The sequence below is a fragment of the Podarcis erhardii genome, assembly GCF_964252035.2.
Source record: "Podarcis erhardii genome assembly, chromosome: 14".
NCBI classification, from domain to species: Eukaryota; Metazoa; Chordata; class Lepidosauria; order Squamata; family Lacertidae; genus Podarcis; species Podarcis erhardii.
The window spans coordinates 12,197,657-12,219,311 of record NC_138503.1 but is presented as its reverse complement, the minus strand read 5'-3'; the positions used below and the strand labels follow the sequence as shown (position 1 = coordinate 12,219,311).

General features: G+C 44.9%; 1 protein-coding gene and 1 long non-coding RNA gene across 12 annotated transcripts in view; one reads left to right on the top strand and one right to left on the bottom strand.

Annotated features, from left to right (window-relative positions):
• The window catches only part of DMXL2 (Dmx like 2), a 109,737-nt gene extending 88,211 nt beyond the window's left edge, over nucleotides 1-21,526 (top strand). For 5 of the 10 annotated variants that reach the window (XM_081838590.1, XM_081838587.1, XM_081838588.1 and 2 more), the window contains 13 exons: nucleotides 71-272; nucleotides 1,165-1,282; nucleotides 2,309-2,374; nucleotides 2,782-2,868; nucleotides 3,754-3,875; nucleotides 6,410-6,563; nucleotides 10,772-10,832; nucleotides 11,745-11,872; nucleotides 13,562-13,639; nucleotides 15,423-15,514; nucleotides 15,615-15,667; nucleotides 18,440-18,657; nucleotides 19,521-21,526. In XM_081838590.1, coding sequence (XP_081694716.1) covers nucleotides 71-272; nucleotides 1,165-1,282; nucleotides 2,309-2,374; nucleotides 2,782-2,868; nucleotides 3,754-3,875; nucleotides 6,410-6,563; nucleotides 10,772-10,832; nucleotides 11,745-11,872; nucleotides 13,562-13,639; nucleotides 15,423-15,514; nucleotides 15,615-15,667; nucleotides 18,440-18,657; nucleotides 19,521-19,730 — 1,589 coding nt within the window. In that variant the 3' untranslated portion in view covers nucleotides 19,731-21,526. The remainder of the gene's footprint in view (nucleotides 1-70; nucleotides 273-1,164; nucleotides 1,283-2,308; nucleotides 2,375-2,781; nucleotides 2,869-3,753; nucleotides 3,876-6,409; nucleotides 6,564-10,771; nucleotides 10,833-11,744; nucleotides 11,873-13,561; nucleotides 13,640-15,422; nucleotides 15,515-15,614; nucleotides 15,668-18,439; nucleotides 18,658-19,520) is intronic. The other 5 variants (XM_081838593.1, XM_081838592.1, XM_081838591.1 and 2 more) reach the window with 2 other exon arrangements.
• Nucleotides 1-21,655, bottom strand: part of LOC309328947 — a 340,017-nt gene that overhangs the window by 90,519 nt on the left and 227,843 nt on the right. The gene's annotated exons all lie outside the window — the stretch shown is intronic.

The window sequence follows — 21,655 nt, the reverse complement described above, 5'->3', positions numbered from 1 at the left end:
CCTGTTGTTGTTGTTGCCAATGCATACAATTTTGTGTGAATAGTTGCTGAATTTTACATTGCTGTTTTAGATCTTCCAGTCACCTCACCTCTGGGTATCGCTGTGATTAAAAATTTGGAAAATTGGGAGCAAATCCTTCAAGAAAGAATGGACCAATTTGAAGGCCCACCACCCAATTATATCAATACCTGTTTCACTGAAGTGGGAATAGGACCGGGAGCAGCTGCCGCCCGAATAAAAGCAATGGTTGACCCTGAAAACACACCATTCAAGTAGGTTCTCCCCCCGCCCCCGCAGAAATGGAAGTAGTACTGTGGGCTCTAGTGGAAAGTGAACCAATTTTATTAACAGGCATGATCATCTCAATTAGGGGTAGGGAACTCATGGCTCTCCAGATGTTGTACTCAAAATTCCATCAATCCCAGGCAGCACAGCTGGGTTTTAGTAATCACAGCATCCTTTTCCAAGTGCTCGCAGACTGACTGTTTAATTATCTGTTCTAGGACCTTTCTTTTCTCCCCCTCCCCTTTTTTGAAGATGGGGATATTTGCCCACCTCTAGTCTGCAGGGACCTCACCTGTTCTCCAAGATATACTTTTTTATTGCTCCTTAGACGATCGCAGTCGCCAAAGCCATTACAGAATAAAGCTCGAAATGCCTGTGGCCTTTGTTTTAGGTTTACATTATGGTATATGGTGGTGCTTTGTTGATTTATTTGCTTCTTTCAGCAGTTTTCTCTGTTTTGGTTTTGCGTTGGCTTTTAATGGGATGAGACTCCATGAAACGCATTATTCACAGAGGCTCCTTGTGGACTCACTTTGGGGAGATGCTTCTTGTGTTCTGCTAAACTTGAGAACAGACTGTTTATACTTTGATCTTCTGTGAATGAACAGGCTTTCCATGTGACCTGCGTCCCTCCACAACCCTGATCTATAGGCCCAGCTACACCTGGTCTTTCATTTTCCTGATCAAAAGCAGTTGACAGGTCCTTAGGATTAAGAACGGCACACAAGCAATGTGTTTCTTTCGAACCCTGCCTGTATCCTCTAGTATTTTATTTGGCTCTTTTTATCTTCTTCCAGTTTTATCCTTCCTTGCATTTTTTTTAAAAGAAAAAGAGAATTCTACAGTAACACCTTTCTCCCCCCCCCCCCAACCTCCTAGATCAAAAGATTATTCAGCACAGCCAGCCAAAAGGCTGTGGCATTTTCTGGTGAAGCAAGAATTACTGCAAGATACTTTCCTCCGATACACGTTCACCAAGAAAAGAAAGCAAAGTGAGGTAATGTGCAAAAGAAGAAAGACTCAAATGATCCTCATTGAAGTTATGTTTTCTTCTGCCTTGAAATCATTTGCTGGTTTTAGCGTTATAATGACTGGATTTTTTGTCCTCAATTAGCTTTAGTGGTGTGTTAAAGTGAGCCTGACTATGCACTGTGTTTTTCATTTTTTATTTATAAATGCACACACACACATATATATATTTCTATTGCCCATTCATATCAAGCATATCAAGTCGTACACCAATAAGTACAAATGCAATAGAACACAAAATACCATAAGAGCAATACAAATTGTCTTACGTAAATGGTGATGACATGCATTAGCTGACTTTTGCAGGATATGAGTCTCAGTGTAAAGCAGGTGTGGAGAACCTTTAGCCCTTGGGATGTTGCTGAACTGCTGCTCCCATTATCCCTGGCCATTGGGCATGCCTGCTATGGCTGATAGGGACACGGGTGGCACTGTGGTCTTAGCCACTGAATCTCTTGGGCTTGCTGATCAGAAGGTCGGCGGTTCGAATCCCCACGACGGGGTGAGCTCCAGTTGCTCTGTCCCAGCTCCTGCCAACCTAGCAATTCAAAAGCACACCCATAGTATTCCCTGCTGCCAAGCCATGCTTTAATAATCAGGTACATTTCATCTGAACCAAGCCCACCCTGTTTCCTATTTCAGTTCTTTGTGTTAAGTCTGCCTCCCTCTTTCATACTACGGGCCACGAAACTTCTAACTAGTAAGAAAGCCTTGCTAGTAAGAAGCTTGTGCGCGTGTGTGTGTGTGTGTGTGTGTGTGCGCGCGCGCATTTATCTCATTTCATTATTATTTGCTTACTATGCCATATGTGTTTGCATTCATCATGGAAGCATTGCTTTCCAAGTGAATTTGTTTCAGCCCACCTGCCCTTAAAAGCATTTGTGTAATGGTTAGCTGGTGTCGTTTTAAACACCAGCTTGGAACGTTTTCATTCTTCTCCTTTTTGTATTTGTTTGTGCATGTGTTTTGTGTTTGTGACTGTGGTGCCGTATAGTCTGTAGAAGATCGCAAGAAGCAGGTCATTCACAACAGCGTAGCGGACGATTACAAACACAAGGTAGTAGTATCCCACCCCCCGAACCTTTCACTGCACTTTTGAAGCTTCTCTGGGGCTTCCTTTCCTTACTCCCACTTGCTAAAGTGACAATAACAACACAGATCTGTGCAGTCTCTCTGTTGGGATCCAAACCAGTGTACTAATGCTGAGATATGCTGCATAACACCTTGGGTCACTTGCTTGCACGCCGGTTTTATGTGTCAGGATTGGAAACATAACATCTTTTGCTCCTGGAACGCTCTGGAGAGTACATTGAAGCCCAAAGACAAGTTTCTGCCAAAACCACACAGCTATTAATCTTCTTCTGCATGCTTCTTTTGCGTCTTGTCTTTTCAGTTGATTCATACCACTGCAAAAACAGTTCATTGAACCTGTTTTTTTTAAAAAAATCCCATTGTAATGTTTCGTAGGTCGAAGCAGAGCTTGGCTACCCTGGAGGAAGAGCAAAAATTATACATAAGGAGTCTGATATGATCATGGCCTTTGCAGTCAATAAGGTAAAGTCCTTCCTCTCCCGGCCTCCTTTTAAAGCCATGGTTCCCATTGTGGGGCAATTTGAGAAAGAGTTATTAACAGTGATTTTTTGCATTTCTTATGATTCTAGGGGACTCATATACAGTATATAAATATGTATTGTGACATACACATTTTAAAAATTAAAATCAGAATGTACACGACAGTCAGCTGGTGACAATAGAGAGGTTATCTAAACAGAAAATGCACTGGGCACATTCAGGGGGATTAGCGCTCTGGGAGTGCTCAGTCGACAGTTGTGGAATTTCCCCCTGAATGTGGCTGCTCAGTAGCTGCTCAGTTGGAGTGGTCGCCATTTTTCGGAGTGGTGTTTTGGGCCACTACCTGCTCTGAGCAGTGGTGATCCTGACGAATATCGGTTTTTGGTAATGAAAACATGTTCTTTGGAAGCTTGTTTAGACCAGGTTAATGGCCTTTTAGGCTTCCTGCACGTGAATAGGAGTTCACTTTTTGAATAATAAGAATTATATGTCACGGGGGGGGGGGGCAGGTTGGCATCAGGATTTTAGTGATGCTTAGGTGGGGCATGGCCAAAACCCAGTTGGGAACCACTGCTTTAAAGCCAGTGTAGTGTAGTGGTTCAGTGTCAGACTAAGAGCTGGGAGACCAGGGTTCAAATCTTCATTTGGCCATGAAGCTCACGGGGGTCATCGCCTCTTAGCCTAACCTACCTCACAGGGTTATTGTGCGGATTAATTGAGTGCGGATGTGGCTGAAGAACCAAGTATGTGGGATGTAAGTGAACAAATAAACGTAATTAAGTAAAGTTACTGCTTGTCAAATGTCCTTGTGCTTGCCGTAGGGCCCAGGGCTTAAAGCGCCTCGCTTTTCTCTTTTGTGCTGTGCAGGCAAACATCAACGAGATAGTGTTAGCTTCCACGCATGATGTTCAGGAACTTGATGTCACAGCCCTGCTGGCTGCTCAGTCTTACATATGGATTGGAGAGGAGTTTGACCGAGAATCTAAAAGGTTGGCTATTCATGCCTTGCGGTTCTATTTAACTGGATAGTTGAATGCATAATAAATACCTCGAATATGCTATTGTGTCTGATACAGAAGTGGTAGCTGGTGCAGAATGCATTGGCAAGACTGCATTATTCAACGAGGCTCTTTATGGACATGCAGGCGGGGGGATGCCCCTTGTGTTCTGCAGAACTTGAGAACGGACTGCATATACTTTGATCTTCTGTGAATGAGCAGGCTTTCCATGTGACCTGTGTCCCTCCACAGGCCTGATCTATAGGCCCAGCTACTCCTGATCTTTCATTTTTCTGATCAAAAGCAGTTTATCATCGTTATCATCAAACCTTTTATTGGCATCACATACAAACATCCAAAACAAATCAATACAGAATGACCACTTCCCCAGTGGCACAAAACATTTGCTAAAAGAAAGGAGGCAGAGCAGTCTATCGTCGCATCTCTAGGTCTCCAGGGAGGTCAGGCATCTGCAGTGTATTTCAGGACAAAAAAACCAAATAGAGATATTTAGCCACTAACTTGGTGAGCGCCTGATCATTCCCCAGTAATAGAAAATGTATGTCCTCCAACTCTGGTTTCCATTTGGGGATACAGAGTTGATCTAGAAATTGCTGATGGAGATCAGCATATAGTTTAAAATTAAGAACCATATGTGTAAGGGTTTCCACCAGGTGGTCTTCACATGGGCAAGTTCTTTCTCCTTCTACCCTGCCTGAGAACCTTCCCCAAAGGAGGTTTGATGGACTTGAATTAAACCTGGCCAGCGAAATTGGGGGTTAGGATCAGACAGGCATACAGACAATGTGTTTCTTCCATACCCTGTCTGTATCCTCCAGTATTTTATTTGGTTACAGGCAACTGCAGGTGTTCCTGGAAGAGACAGATTATCTAGATCCACTACAAATTGGGTTCACACTCAATTTTGGAATCGAATTGGCCTTGGTTGCCCAGTTGGATGACCTTTATCATGAGAGGGACAGGAAGAGTACAACCCTGTTAGTTCTGCATGGTTTCTCAGTGGCTTTTGATACCATTGGACATGACATGGGATGTGTATTAGAGGCACCGTATGACGATGGTTCTGTCCATATCTCCAGGGCTGTGTCCAAAGAGTAGCCTGGGTGAGTGTTCATCAGACCTCTGACACTTGTTCTATGGGGTTTCTCAGCATATTATTCTCTCCCTAGTGCTATTTAACATTTATATGAAACCATTGGGAGCAGTCATAAGGCGTTTTGGAATAGCCACCAAGTACACTGATGGCATACAAGACGCGGGTGGCGCTGTGGGTTAAACCACGGAGCCCAGGACTTGCCAATCAGAAGGCCGGCGGTTCAAATCCCCACGACGGGGTGAGCTCCCATTGCTCGGTCCCTGCTCCTGCCAACCTAGCAGTTCGAAAGCACGTCAAAGTGCAAGTAGATAAATAGGTACCGCTCCGGCAGGAAGGTAAAAGGCGTTTCCATGCGCTGCTCTGGTTCACCAGTAGCAGCTTAGTCATGCTGGCCACATGACCCGGAAGCTGTACGCCAGCTCCCTTGGCCAATAAAGCAAGATGAGCGCCGCAACCCCAGAGTCGGTCAGGACTGGACCTAATGGTCAGGGTCCCTTTACGTTTACCTTTACACTGGTGGCACACAGCTCTACTTCGTTGTAAGATCTGAATCAGGAGAGGTTCCAGATTGGTGTCTGCATGCTCAAGTCTCAGGTTCAATACCCAGCATCTCCAGTTAGCGGTGGAAATGTCCCTTGTCTGAAAACTGCTGTCAGTTAATGTGGGTAATGCAGAGCTGTTGCACAAGTAAGCTTCCTAGATTACTTCATACTGATAATGGGAGGAAGAAGGAAGAAGCTTTCCAACACTACCTACTGTCTTGCCTGTAGCGAACAATCAGGGCAGTGTCCATGACAGTTGTTCTGCCTCTGCATCTCCCCGCTCCCAACCCCGGCTGTGAATAAATGGTAGGATTGCCCTGCAGATATACTGTCAGGAATACGTATGGTTGCTCACGAAGTCAACAGCCAGGCTCTGACCTGCCTTTTACAGTTTTTATTGGTGCAAAACTATGTACAGTGCAGAAGTTCAAAATCCATGTCTGCCTCAATCACTAGCAGATTCCAAGAGTGCTTTCTTCCTATTTCCCCTCCGGCACAAAAGCCGGGGCAACCCCCTTCTCCTACTCTTTTCCTTATGTTTAATTCCCTGACAAGAAACTTTCTGTTTCCCTGGGAGCGGTGTTGTGGCTCACCTCAGCATGTGTGAGCCTTTGCTTCACCGCCCCCCTTCTCTCTTCCTCCGTTTCTCCTGAGGCTTCACCTTCACCAGTCTCTGACGAGGTGCTGCTGCTCAGCAAAGGGGGAGGCTGCCTGTATGTTCCTGCCTGCCTCCCCTCTCTTGATGGCAGTCCCCTGACATATACTTCATTATCCGTTGTGAAAAGCGTAGGTGCAGCCAGTGTCGCACCAACTTTCTCTTAAGACAAAGTAACTAGATCTTAATGCTCTGTTTCTCACCTTTTCAGTTCGGACGACCTCGACTTCCGTGGCTCTACCACGACGCTCACGCAGTCGAGCACGGCGTCCTTTGCGGTGGCTCAGATGCAGCCTGTCTCCTCTTCGTCAACTTCGTCTATGCCGTGGTTGGGCAGCGGGCAAACAAGTACTGGAGCTGGCGTGGTAAGTGACTGTGTTTCCGTGTGGCTGTTCTAACCAGCCACACCACAGGTTTTCAAACATGCCTGGGTTGCACTCATTGCAGCTCTAAGTTAAAGCCAGTTTAAGAACATGAGAAGAGGCTGCCGGGTCAGACTAGTGGCCAGTCTAGTCCAGCACCCTGTTCAGACAGTGGCTTATTATTATTATTATTTTATTTGTACCCCGCCCATCTGGCTGGGTTTTCCCAGCCACTCTGGGCGGCTTCCAACAACAATTAAAAATACATCAAAATGTCACACATTAAAAACTTCCCTGAACAGGGCTGCCTTCAGATGTCTTCTAAATGTCAGGTACAGTGGTACCTCAGGTTACATACGCTTCAGGTTACATACGCTTCAGGTTACAGACTCCGCTAACTCAGAAATAGTGCTTCAGGTTAAGAACTTTGCTTCAGGATGAGAACAGAAATTGTGCTCCGGCAGTGCAACGACAGCAGGAGGCCCCATTAGCTAAAGTGGTGCTTCAGGTTAGGAACAGTTTCAGGTTAAGAACGGACCTCCGGAACAAATTAAGTACTTAACCCGAGGTACCACTGTATTTGTTTCTCTCTTTGACATCTGATAGGAGGGCGTTTCACAGGGCGGGCGCCACTACCGAGAAGGCCCTCTGCCTGGTTCCCTGTAGCTTCACTTCCCGCAGTGAGGAAACGGCCAGAAGACCCTCGGTACTGGACCTCAGTGTCCAGGCAGAACAATGGGGGTGGAGACACTCCTTCAGGTATACTGGGCAGAGGCCATTTAGGGCTTTAAAGGTCAACACCAACACTTTGAATTGTGCTCGGAAACGTACTGGGAGCCAAACCCACAAGCAGGACCCAAGCACAAGAGCCCTCCCCGCTCCCTGCATTCAGCCTCCAGCGGTGGAGGCAAAGCAATAGTCATCATGTCTAGCAACCATGAATAACAAGCATTGTGGAACATTGCTGTGGCAAGACAGTAAATAGGCAGGTAGGGACTCAGGTGGTTCTGTGATCTGAACCACTGAGCCTCTTGGGCTTGCCAGGCGGAAGGTTGGCAGTTTGAATCCCCGTGGCGGGGTGAGCTCCCGTTGCTCTGTCCCAGCTCCTGCCAACCTAGCAGTTCGAAAGCACGCCAGTGCAAGTAGATAAATAGGTACCACTCCGGCGGGAAGGTAAACGGTGTTTCTGTGCGCTCTGGTTTCTGTCACGGTGTTCCGTTGCACCAGAAGCGGTTTAGTCATGCTGGCCACATGATCCGGAAAGCTGTCTGTAGACGAGCGTTGACTCCCTCGGCTTAAAAGTGAGATAAGCGCTGCACCCCATAGTCGCCTTTGACTAGACTCAACCGTCCAGGGGTCCTTTACTTTTTTACCTACATGAGCAGATAGCTGATAACTTGTTTGCACAATAGTCTGTTGCCCAAGTTTCTCCACTGGATTTCTCTGTTGCTCAACAATTAAAACTCACTTGTCATGGCCATCTGTCATGGATGCTTTAGCTGAGATTCCTGCATTGCAGGGGGTTGGACTAGATGACCCTCAGGGTCCCTTCCAGCTTTACAATTCTATTATTCTATCTGTCTCCTGGTGTGCTAGCAGACAGGGAGCTTTGGATACAGCCCTTTGTCGTCATCCCCCCTTAATTCCATAAAAGATATGAGATGGTGTAATGGCCACTAGATGGCAACAAATGCCAAATTAATTGCACGTTTTACCCCATCATAAAGGATGTCCTGATCATAGAAAAACCACGTGCTGTTTAACTGCAGGATGCATAATGCATTTTGCATTTTCTTTCACGTAGCAGGATGTGTCAAGAATGTATGGAGGTGGGAGAGAACTGCACCACTGTGTGCAGGGTAAAATGACCAACATGTTCAGTTTTTTAATTTTATTTTTGCTGCTGACAAACCATGCTTTGTACAACCAGGGCATGAAGGCTGCTTTGAAATTGCTCCCTTTGTCCAAATAGCCATGTGCAGCAACTCAGCTCATGGATCAAGCTGCTTTCTTCACACCACTGCAAATGGTCCCCCCCCCCAAACACACACACAGACATCTCTCCCCCTCCCAAAATAATAATAATAATAATAATAATAATAATAATAATAATAATAATAATCACAAAGATCTGAGGTGGCACAAATGTTTTTAAAGTTTTTAAAATTTTTATTTATACTTTTCAGGTTTATACATTTCATTAATTTTACAATCATTTTAACACTTCCAAGTTTGACTTCCTTCCCCCTCTTTCTGCAGTTCCTTAAATTAATTTTTTAATATCTTCTGCATATCCAGATTCATTTAATTTGCTACCTTATATATACTCTTAGGAAACCACAGGTTATTACAATAATCCTGCCGATGTTTTTATCTGTTTGTAATTTATCTGTAAATATTCACTATACCATTTCCATTCTTTTATAAAAAGTTTGTTATCTTGATTTCTTATTCTTCCGGTAAGTTTTGCCATTTCTGCATATTCCTTAAGTTTTTGTATCCATTCTTCCTCTGCTGGGACTTCTGCTTCTTTCCACTTTGGGGCAAGTAGCATTCTTGCTGCTGTAGTCGCATACATGAATAAGTTTCTATACAGTTTAGGTAGTTCTGTCCCTATAATTCCCCCCCCCCAAAAAAAAAAAACCCCAACAACTTCTGGGTTGTTGTTTTTACAAAGGTTATTTTGAACATCCTTTTCAATACATTATATATCATTTCCCAGTGAGCTTTAACCTTACCACAAGACCACCACATATGATAAAAAGAACCTTCTTTCTTTTTACATTTCTGAGATGGCACAAATAAAACAGCTTTATCCACATGATAAGCTCTCATGCATAAATGGATGACTACATGGCAATAGCTGACATGTATGGTGGTTTCGAACCTACAGCCATAACGTGCAGAGACATACAGCCTCTGAGCTGAAATGTGAGATTTTGCTCTGATCCACTCTGATATAAATCGCACCAAGTTCACTGAGAAATGCTTCCAAATTAGTGCAAGGAGGGTTGGGACATCTGAATAGGAAAAGACACCAGAACCCACATACAGTGGTACCTCGGGTTAAGTACTTAATTCGTTCCAGAGGTCCGTTCTTAACCTGAAACTGTTCTTAACCTGAAGCACCACTTTAGCTAATGGGGCCTCCTGCTGCTGCTGCCGTGCCGCCGCTGCACGATTTCTGTTCTCATCCTGAAGCAAAGTTCCTAACCCGAGGTACTATTTCTGGGTTAGTGGAGTCTGTAACCTGAAGCATATGTGTCAGGGGCTCAGGAGCAGAGGCACAGGGGAGAGAGGAAATGGAGAGCAAAGGGGAAGAATCTGAGGGCAGCGTAGGGGAGTATGACAGTGGCACGAGAGATTCCATGAGCTTCTCCAGCGAATCAGAAGATTCCCAGAGGGGGGCGCCGAGGGCCAGGGCAAGGGGGGTCCCAGGGGGGATGCACCAGAAGCAAGGGGCCAGCGGGGACTCCCAAAGCAGCAGCGGGAGATCAGGACCAGCTCCCCCACCAGAGCGTAGTGGGGGGGAAGAGTCCCATGTATCAGGGCCAGCGTCTCCTCCAGCAGGGAGAGAAGATGAGTCAGGGCTGACCACGCCTCTATCGGAGAGTGAGGGAACGGAGGGGAGGTCAGGTTCAGCTAGCCTCCCCGAAGGGGGAAGCAGTGACAGGAGCAGTGTAACGGTCAGGAGAAAGGTTGCCGGCTGGGCGCGTGCGCCAAGTTCGAATGTACAGGCGCGCGGGACAGCAGAAAACCCGGATTGGGAACCAGGTCCTAAAGCCCGCCGGAGGTGGGGGGAAGACTCAGGGGACTCAGCGTCAGAAGAGTCTAGAAAGGGCAAGACCCCAGCGGACAGGCGGACCCAGAGGAGGAAAGAGCAAAGGAAGAGGTGGAGCAAGGCTAGAGTCTTAAACTGGTGTCTGGGGGGAGGAGATTCAGACGGAGCTTCAGCGGTCTAGAGTTTGAGACGTAGAGCTGCGCGCCGCGGCTTTGAAATCGAAACTGAACTCCAATAAAGACTTTTGTATATAACAACGAACTGGCGTTGGTCCTTTGTGAGCTGGGACCTCGGGCAGCTCTGACAGTATGTAACCCGAAGCGTATGTAACCTGAGGTACCACTGTAATCTCTTACTCTTGAGTATGTATTATTGTCCAGACTTGTAGAAAAAGTGGATTGATTATGATTTCAATTTCTTTTGCATGAAGCTCATCAAGCGGAATTTGAATAACGTTAAGAGAATGACTTCCCATCCAGTCCATCAGTATTGTGAGTAATTTCTGTGCAGCAGTTCTAACTGCGGGAGAAATAACGGGGGGGGGGGGAGGAGAAATGTAATATGTTTGCAATTCCGTGGGAGCCTAACTAATCTGCAATTCCTGGACCAGCACACAAACTGAGATGCAGCCATCTTTTGATTTCCTTCTCCCAGTCTTGCTGCGTAGTTCTCCCACCAAAAAAGGAATACAAAAGTTGTGCATGTGGGGGGCAAAGTACACACAAAAATGTGTATATCATCGAAAGTAAGATACAGTATTTTTGTATTTTGGGGAAATCGCTTTCAAAACCATGCATATTGGGCAGATTTGTTTACCCAAAAATGCATTTGTTAGGAGAAATATGTGCAGAAGTGCATATGAATTTTCCTGCTGTCTTTTTTCTTAGCAAATTGAAGATTGGGAATAAAAAGTAGGAAACTGGGAGAAAGTAGTTGGAGCAGATTTTACAGGAGCAGGAAATAGGGGTATAGTAATTGCGATCTTGGGACGTGGGTGGCGCTGTGGGTTAAACCACAGAGCCTAGGACTTGCCGATCAGAAGGTCGGTGGTTTGAATCCCTGCGACGGGGTGAGCTCCCATTGCTCAGTCTCTGCTCCTGCCAACCTAGCAGTTCGAAAGCACCTCAAAGTGCAAGTAGATAAATAGGTACCGCTCCAGCGGGAAGGTAAACAGCATTTCCGTGCACTGCTCTGGTTCGCCAGAAGCGGCTTAGTCATGCTGGCCACATGACCTGGAAGCTGTACGCCGACTCCCTCGGCCAATAAAGCGAGATGAGCGCCACAACCCCAGAGTTGGTCAGGACTGGACCTAATGGTCAGGGGTCCTTTACCTAATTGCGATCTATCGCATTTTCTTCTTTCGTTTAGTGAAATGTTAACTTGGTCTCTTGTGTGTTTCTCAGACCTTACAGGAGCCCAGGATGGTAGTGTCCGGATGTTTGAATGGACAAGGCCACAACAGTTGGTGTGCTTCCGACAAGCAGGCAATGCACGGGTTACTAGATTGTATTTTAATTCTCAGGGCAATAAGGTGAGTGGTCCCATCTGTACTTCTGAATCAGCACTGAGGCTTCCTCTGGCCTATGCCTGCTTACCTGGGATTAAGGCCCATTGAGCTCCATGGGGCTTAGTGCTTCGTAGGACTGGACTGTATATTATTCTGGAGATCCTTTCCTTAAAGGACAGTGTTCTGCAGTCATTAGAATAGGACCAGTCACACCAGTAGAGGTAAAAGATGTTGAATGGAAGAAGCATAAACACAGCAACAAGCTGTGTTAAGAGTTTGTTAACGAGCATTACTGAAACGTGCATTGCTAAACTTTGGTTGCAAGCATTTTCTAAAAAAGAAAACAAGCACAAAATTGTGCTGACCACAGAGCTGTGATCAAAGGGAAATACGGAGCTGCCTTCTGCAACCTCAGACTGTATGCCCATCTAGGGATGAGGCATCTGTGGCCATCCAAATGTCGTTGGATGCTGGGAGTTGTAGTCTCAACAACACCTGAATGGGGTGTCCCCATTTCTGGCTTAGAGTGATGGTTCCTGGTTTCTAATAAACTATCCCATCTAACAGCTGCAAAAAGTTGCCACTGGAATTTAAGAAAACGTTAAGTACACAGCTGTTGGGAGCGAGCCAGCAGTGAATCACACTGTGCAAGTTGGGGTTAACTCTTTAATAGCAAAAATATGATATGCACAGACTGGCAGAGTGTCATGAGCACAGCAGTTCACCCCCGGTAGGTCTTGCCCCATGGATCAGTTGCTGAGACTGAAGGACCCTGCCTCCCCACATCTGCCTAAGTCCCCTCCTTTCCAGGGATTCCCCCAAACAATCAGAGACTGCTTCTGCGCGAACCCAACCTCTCCTCTGCCCTTTTTATGCCTCTTCTGGTTCTGGGAGACAAGTGGGGAGGGGGGCTTGTCGCAGTAGGACAGGGAGACACCTGTGACACTTCACCAATCTGAATCATCTCTGCCTGTTGGCCTCCCTCCTCTCCTGCTTCCACTTCCACTTCTGATTCTGAACTTCTCTCTGCCACACACTCTCCCTGCTCACTAAGCCCTGTTCCCCTTCAGCTTCCAGCCTCAGCTAGAGCCGGGGCTTTTTCGGCTGTGGCTCCAATCTGGTGGAGCGCTCTGTCACGAGAGACTAGGGCCCTGCGGGACTTGACATCTTCCGCAGGGCCTGCAAGACAGACCTTTTCCACCAGCCCTTTGGTCAGGGCACAGCCTGACTCCCTCCTTTGGCAATCTTCACAGAACTTTGGCCTAACGGTTGCCATCAGTTTGATTTGAATTAATTTTATAATGAAATGATTTTAGAATGTTGTACTGTTTTATTGTTGTTAGCCGCCCCGAGCCCGGCTTCGGCTGGGGAGGGCGGGATATAAATAAAATTTATTATTATTATTATTATTATTATTATTATTATTATTATTATTATTCCAGCACCTCCTCCTCCCAGTCCTCTCCCTCTGACCGCTCACTGCTGTCCTACCACCACTCCCCAGTCTCTGAGCCTTCTTCCCTTGGTGGTGCCCCAGCTGGTTCCTCCCACCATTCCTCTGCGTCCAACCACTCCATGACAGTAGCCTGGAATAACAGTAGCAATTTAGGGCCTGGTTACTGAAAAATAGCTGCTCTTGACACGTTTTCATAAAAGTCATAAAAGTCATAAAAGTCATTCTGTTGTGAAATGAGTGGCGTCTGTCTCTTGCAGTGTGGTGTGGCTGATGGAGAGGGATTCTTAAGTATCTGGCAAGTAAACCAAACTGCAACTAATCCTAAACCTTATCTGGTAAGTAGATCGAGCCAAGTTTTTATTTTGAGTGACCTCATTTCTGGTCCCACTCCCCAGGTTTTAGGAAAACTCAAAGTAAGAAATCCAAGGAGTCAAATTGGTTGCAAGTTTCCAATTGGCTCTTCGGTGTACCGTCAGCAGTCTTCCCCAACCTAGTGGCCTCCAAATGTCTTGGCTTTTGACTCTCCTCATTCCTGACCGTCGTCTGCAAGTTCTGCAGTGCCTGGAGAGCAGCCTCTGTAAAGGGCAGTGTTAAATGCATGCAGATTTGAACTTGATTTTTTGAACTCTGATTCCCAGGAGGTGACATGGACCTTCCTAAGGGAATAGATTCAGGTAGGTAGCCGTGTTGGTCTGATGCAATCGAAATATCTAAAAAATATATATAAAATGTCCAGTAGCACCTTAGAGACCAGCTAAGTTTGTTCTGGGTATAAGCTTCTTCAGATACGCATATATCCTAGAGGACAAGGATCTAGAGATCACGCTAAGGGTGGCCAAATTCTGTGCGACTGCCATCAAACTTAGGGAACAAGCTGTACTACCAAAATGATTAAGGTTTTAAATGACAATTTTAGGTTATATTTTAGTGATTAAGATTTAATATATATTGTTAACTGCCGCTATATCTGAATTGTCTCTGTTATACTCAACTGCAATTCAATGTATTCCTGTTGTGTTTTATGATTTTCCTGATATTGTAAGTGAGCTGGAACTGGTCTGTGACCGTAATAATAAAAATTCATATATATTTCTTCCTAAGGGAAGTCAGGCAAAAAGCAGAGTGAGATTTATTGTTCTGTGTTTAAAGATTGTTCTCAGTTATGGGTGTGGGGAGGCGACTAATAGCTTGGGATGCAGAGTGTAAATAATCTACTATCCCTTTGTAATCAGCACATATAGCCAGAGTGGTGTGATGGTTGGAGTGTTGGAATACTGCCTGAAGGAGCCGGGTTCAAATCCCCATCCGATCACTGGGTGATCTTGGGCCAGCCACTCACTCACTCTCAGCCTAATCTGCCTGACAGGGTTGTTGTTGTGAGGATAAAATGGGGACAAGGGGAACTCTGTACACCTTGAGCTCCTTAAAGAAATGCTTAATTAAAAATAAACGTAGAGCATCTGTGTGGTTATGCAAATAGAAAAGGGGAAGCCTTTTTTTGGGGGGGGGGTGCTCTTTGAAACACCCTCCCAAAGAAGCAACATTTGCAGTATCAGATCAAGACATTCGTCTTTGCCCAGGCATTTATATTTGTCTTATGGTGCCTCCTTGCTTCGTAGGTTTTATAGTTTAAGTGTTCTGTTGCCCCTTCATTTTACTCTCTTAAGGAAGGATGCCAGTTGTGATGTTTTATTCTGTTCTATTTATATTGCGGTAAATCACACTAGAATCCATCATGATGAACCATGGTTTTCAAAGTGTTTCAAACAAACAAGCAAAGCCATGTTAACCATGGTTTGGTTTTTGAACTTTGCAAGGCACAGAAAACCCTTAATTTATGAGTGCAATGTCCTTTAAGACTTTCACATTTTAATCATCTTCTCAGCAATTGCAGAAAGAGAAATGGCAGTTATAAATGAGAGGGTTGATTGCTTGCTTAGTTCCGTTTCCTGTTCGTTTTCAAGCAGCCATTACGCTGTTCATCTGTAGCTATAACATTTGTGTTCCTGACTGTTTTACTTATGATGATGATGTCGCAGAACCCTCTGAAGTTGGCGTGAGCCCTTTTGTACCTCTCAGCTGATAGCATTACTGTGTCTCTTCTGTTTTCTTTTTCAGAGCTGGCAGTGCCACAGCAAAACCACAAGTGACTTTGCATTCATTACCTCTTCGAGTCTAGTAGCCACCTCTGGGCAGTCCAGTGACAACAGGTCTGTCCAAAGGGCAAAAAAATGGGAGGAAGGAGTGATCGGTACACTTGGAGAATAAGCAATACTAATTTTATTTTTGCGTGTCTTTTCTTCTTTCCAGAAATGTGTGTTTGTGGGACACCTTGGTGTCACCATCCAACAGCCTCATACATGGTAGGTTTATTGCAATACATCTTTGTATTAACTCTGTGATGTGCAAGTGATTCAAGATGCATTCCTGTATTCCTGGAAGTTGTGGTTAGGAGTCTTGCTTAGTCCTTTCAGATGGTGGTGTCCTTTTGGTAGTGATCATGTGCTCCACAAGCTCATATTTTTGTTTTGTTTTTTAATAATATTTATTCAAAGTTTCAAAAATACATAAATACAATAAAAAACAGAGAAACACAACAGAAAAAAAGAAGAGAAAAAACTAAAAAGAATAAAAGAAAAAAGAAAAATACACATCCCATATTACATCTTTTCATTTGCTTGTTTCTTAGACCTCCTCACACCTCCCTTCTTGTATTCTGACTTAATTAATTGTTTCAGCAAATTCTTCCCATATTTCTCAATTTTTATTTAAATAATTTGTCTTAACAATCTATCTTATTAATTAATTCAACATATCCTTTCCGTCTTTTACCATGTTCTGTAATTCAATTTACCTTAATTTATTTAACCTTATCTTACCTTAAAAGCCTTAAAATTCAAAATTTAAACCATATTTATACATAACTCCTTAAATCCTTTCTACTAAAGCCAATTAATTCCTTTCCAGCATTTTCCCTGATATCACAAGCTCATATTTTTGTTGGAGGTGCCCAGATGTTTGCCGCTGGCAGTCATGCCAGGTACAGCAGTGGAGGCTGGTCCATTAAGGCAAATGGGGCACTGCCCCACCAATTGCAGCCTGCCCTCTACCAGCCACCACTTGCCAGCTGTCATACCTACAGCCAATCACAGGGCGGCTGTGCTTGTCATTGGTTCTGGCTCCACCTACCGTTTGGGATCACTGCCTTCTGCCCCACTAACCTCACAGATGCCTGCCACCACTGAGGTACGGTCAACTCAGATACAAATTGCTGGTTTAAGACACTGATGCCCATGGGTGCCAGCCAACATGGCCAGTGGATGCAGAGGATGGGCCTTTTATACTACGACTGCTACTACAATGGTACCTCGGGTTACAGACACTTCAGGTTACAGACTCCGCTAACCCAGAAATAGTACCTCGTGTTAAGAACTTTGCTTCAGGATGAGAACAGAAATTGCGCAGTGGTGGCACATCAGCAGCGGGAGGCCCCATTAGCTAAAGTGGTACCTCAGGTTGAGAGCAGTTTCAGGTTAAGAACGGACCTCCAGAACGAATTAAGTTCTTAACCCGAGGTACCAATGTACTGTTGTTGTTGTTCAGTCGTTTAGTCGTGTCTGACTCTTTGTGACCCCATGGACCAGAGCACGCCAGGCACTCCTGTCTTCCACTGCCTCCTGCAGTTTGGTCAAACTCATGTTAGTAGCTTTGAGAACAGTGTCCAGCCATCTCGTCCTCTGTTGTAGCAAGCTTCAACAGTGTAAATAAGTTTTGATGGATATAATAATGGAATACTGAATGGTTTAGTTTATGTAAGGGATTTATGTTATGCAAAATGAACCATGGAATGAGGAGAAGGGAATCATTGATGTTTTAAGGTTGTTTAATTGAATATTCAAAAATGTGTTTTATATATATGTGAATGATTCGTAGCAAGCCGCACCACCTGCCCTCGCACCAAAGCCTGGAAATCAGAAAAGCATCTTCAGTTTTTCCAGACTTTGGCCAAGTCCCAGACAAAACATCACTAATCAGAATAGTAGTAGTAGTAGTAGTAGTAGTAGTAGTAATAATAATAATAATAATAATAATAATAATAATAATAATAATATATTTTAAAAACTTTTATTTATATCCCACCCTCCCCGGCCAAAGTCGGGCTCAGGGCTGCTAAACAGTGTGGTGTAGTGGTTAAGGGCGGTAGATTTGTAATCTGGGGAACCGGGTTCGCATCTCCGCTCCTCCACATGCAGCTGCTGGGTGACCTTGGGCCAGTCACACTTCTCTGAAGTCTCTCAGCCCCACTCACCTCACAGCGTGTTTGTTGTGGGGGAGGAAGGGAAAGGAGAATGTTAGCAGCTTTGAGACTCCTTCGGGTAGTGATAAAGCGGGATATCAAATCCAAACTACTACTACTACTACTCCTCCTCCTCCTCCTCCTCTTCTTCTTCTTCTTCTTCTTCTTCTTCTTCTTCTTCCTCTTCCATCTGTAAATCATTTTCAGGTAGTGGTGTATTGCTTGTTCTCAATCAAATATAGCAGCGAGGATGCTTGCGGGAAGAGCGTTCCCCAGCCTGTAGATGTCAGGAGTTCCCCCAAGGAAATCAGTCCCCTCCCTCTTGTTTCTTAGCGGTCACTTTTTGACTTGGCTCCATTTTTCTTTGGCACTCACCTACTCCCCCCCCCCAAGTTTGTTGTTGTAGAGAAGGACCAGCCTGACTTGCATGAGGCTATAATAACCATTTACAGTGGTACCTCGCAAGACGAATGCCTCGTAAGACGAAAAACTCGCAAGATGAAAGAGTTTTTCTTTTTTTGAGTTGCTTCGCAAGACGAATTTCCCTATGGGCTTGCTTAGCAAGACGAAAATGTCTTGCAAGTTTGTTTCCTTTTTCTTAAAACCGTTAATACCCAGGGTGCATTCAGGGGGGTGCAGTTGCGACTTGACTTCGAGGAGCGACTCATAGCACGCGGTGTGGTAGCCTTTTTTGAGGTTTTTGAAGACTTTGGTGGTTTTTGAAGCTTTTCCAAAATCCGTGCTTCGCAAGATGAAAAAACTCGCAGAACGAATTAATTTCGTCTTGCGAGGTACCACTGTACTTAAAACTTGCTTGGTCGTTTGTTTCCTCGCTCAGCCTTCACTTGTCACGATCACGGTGCCACCGTGCTACAGTACGCACCCAAGCACCAGCTGCTGATTTCAGGAGGCAGGAAAGGGCACATCTCCATCTTCGACATCCGGCAGAGGCAGGCCCTACACACCTTCCAAGCCCACGACTCTTCGATCAAGGCGCTCGCCCTCGACTCTTCCGAAGAGTGCTTTTGCACGGGCTCCGCAGAAGGCAATGTGAAGGTAAGCGGACGTTCAGGCGAACTTGTGCTCTGTAACCTCTGTATACGTAAAGGTAAAGGGACCCCTGACCATTAGGTCCAGTCGTGACCGACTCTTATGTGCTGTCTAAGACCCAGCATTTATGTGTGCTTGAGTATGCCCCTCTCCCAGGGGTCTTGCCCCACATTATAAGGATTCAGTCCGAGGATAGGGACCTTCTGAGGATTTAGTCCTAGGACTGGAGCCTAGGAAACTGGCTTAAACCAGGTCTAGACCATTTGTACACCCAGGCCCAATATTGTCTCTCTTACCTAGCAGCTGTGGTCTAAACCACTGAGCCTCTTGGGCTTGCTGATCAGAAGGTCGGTGGTTCGAATCCGCACGACGGGGTGAGCTCCTGTTGCTCTGTCCCAGCTCCTGCCAACCTAGCAGTTTGAAAGCACACCAGTGCAAGTAGATAAATAGGTAGCACTGTGGCAGGAAGGTAAACTATGTTTCATGCGCTCTGGTTTCCGTCACAGTGTCCCATTGCACCATACACAGTTTAGTCATACTGGCCACATGACCCAAATGCTATCTGTGGACAAACGCCAGCTCCCTCGGCCTGAAAGCAAGATGAGTGCCGCAATCCCATAGTCACCCTTGACTGGACTTAAAAATCCAGGGGACCTTTACCTTTCCAAGGTCTCCGGGAGAGACACCTTTGCCATCACCTGTTACCTGGTATTTACTAACTGGAAATGGCAGGAATTGAACACCTGCATATGAAACACGAGCTCTACCACTGAGCTGTTGTCCGTCCCTTCCATTAGAGGAGAAAAATAAGATCACTCGGGTCCCTAAAATCGACTGACAAGGTCCTTGTCCGCCCTCTCTTCCTGCAGGTGTGGAGGCTGACAGGCTACGGTCTGATCCACTCGTTTAAGCACGAGCACGCCAAGCAGTCCATCTTCCGAAACCTCAGCACCGGAGTCATGCAGATTGAAATGGCACAAGGCAACCGCATCTTCTCCTGTGGAGCGGATGGTACCCTGAAGATGCGAGTTCTACCCAACGCTTTCAGCATCCCGTCGAGCCTCTGCGACATTCTGTAGACTTTGCCGCTGCCGCCGCCATTCCCTGTCCGAGAAACGTGGCTGGAACCGGTACCGTGGCATAGCGAGCGTTTAAGAAGGGGTGTCGCCACGCTTCATAATCGAGAGTTAATTATTGCAGCCTTTAGTTGCTATATAGTTGAGTTAAGAGGAAGAGCGGTGTTTCGACACCCCCCCACACACCTTTATTTTATTTTTTCTCGTTTAAAGCACTGCGTTTATGAATTGATGGGGTGGGAATGCAGGCACTGTACGGGCGCCAACGTCCCTTGCACAGTGACCGATGGGCTTGTGCTCTGTGACCCATGAGCCTTGTTTACTTAAAGTAAGCAAAAAGATGCTTATTCTCCTGCAGTTGCAGCAAAATCCCTAAAAGTAAGCTATTTTTGATGTACTTTTCAGGATATTCTCTTCCAAATCGTTGCCGCTAAGTTGAAGCATGTCTGCAAACCGCCCCCCCACCTCCAATTTTGAAAATGATTTGCTATAATGAAGGGTATTCGAAGTGAGCGTGATTTTACATTGTAGATGTCGTTGTTATTAATTATAATAATAATAATAATAATAATAATAATTATTATTATTATTATTATTATTATTATTATTATTATTATTATTATTATTATTTTGGGTCATGCCACTATGAAAATGTGACTACCACATAATCCGTGAAGCTGTGTGCAATGGGGAATGTACTGTGGGCTGAAGTGTATATTATTTGATGCCGAGACTCCCCTGTTATCTTTCCCGCTCCCCGAATTAGCATTAATGCACCGTTGAAGTACTGTAATTTGCACAGGATAACATTTCTCGGAACCTGTGGGGTTTTCCTTGGAATCGTATGCCACTTTTGATTTTCTGTCTGTTTGCGCTGAAGACGTTTTGAAACGAACCAGGCCGCCCACCAAAACGGAGTCCTTGGGCATCCTCCCCTCTCCATTTCCTAACGTTTGGTACAGCTGACCACTGTCCCTATACGATTTGTTGCATTTCTCTACATTCCAATCCATACCACTGGCCGGACAGGGCAGGAATACAATCCACATTATGACATCAGTTCAAGTCACTACTGAGAGGCAAGGGTGGGAGAGAATGCAACACAGGTCTCTGTTTTCATCCGAGGCGTCCTAATATCAGATTCCACCTTCCTCCTTCCCCCTGCCATTATTTCGAGTCCTCCTGTTTTGCGTTAGGAATGTAATTTGTGAGCACTAAGTGTTTGTTGTGAACAGGAAACCTCTTTCTAGTCATCCTTTTGAGTTCTGAGTTTTATTTTTACGTAGGGCAAAAAAAAAGCAAAAGAAGGAAGGGGAAAAAACCATACAGATTGATCTTTCTTAAAGCAAAGCTGTAGAAGAAACTACTGATATAGACCCATGCCACATTTCAGATGAATGTCAGGCTTACATGTGGCCAGCTAGTAAATAGTTGACAAAATTGGTAATCTTGAACTGTTTCCACGGCATATTGTATAAACTATGCAGAGGTCAATATTGTTTGCTTGTAATATACCAGCTATTGTTTGTCATATTTAGATGTATTTTTCTCTGTTGTAAAACAGGAAGACACGTTCTTTACCAAGATATAACGGAGCTGATGTCTGTGTATTTAAATGTTTAACAAATTGTATTTTTCCCCCTCCAGTGAGAATTTATGTGTCTGTGCTGTATTCTAAATCAGAAATATATATATATATGAGAAATATATATATATATATATATGAATGAGATGGAGTAAAATGCACCTTTGTCTAAAGGCAATTTTAAGTGCAAGCTGCAAAGTATATATATATATATATATATATGAAAAGAAAGCAAATGTCCTTTGTTAGTTTTACCTTTGTAAGTTAAATAAATTCCTTTTATTTCACGGAATGCCCTACAGTCCTTGTCGTCGTGGTAGCGTGAGACTTTGTAAGGCGTAAT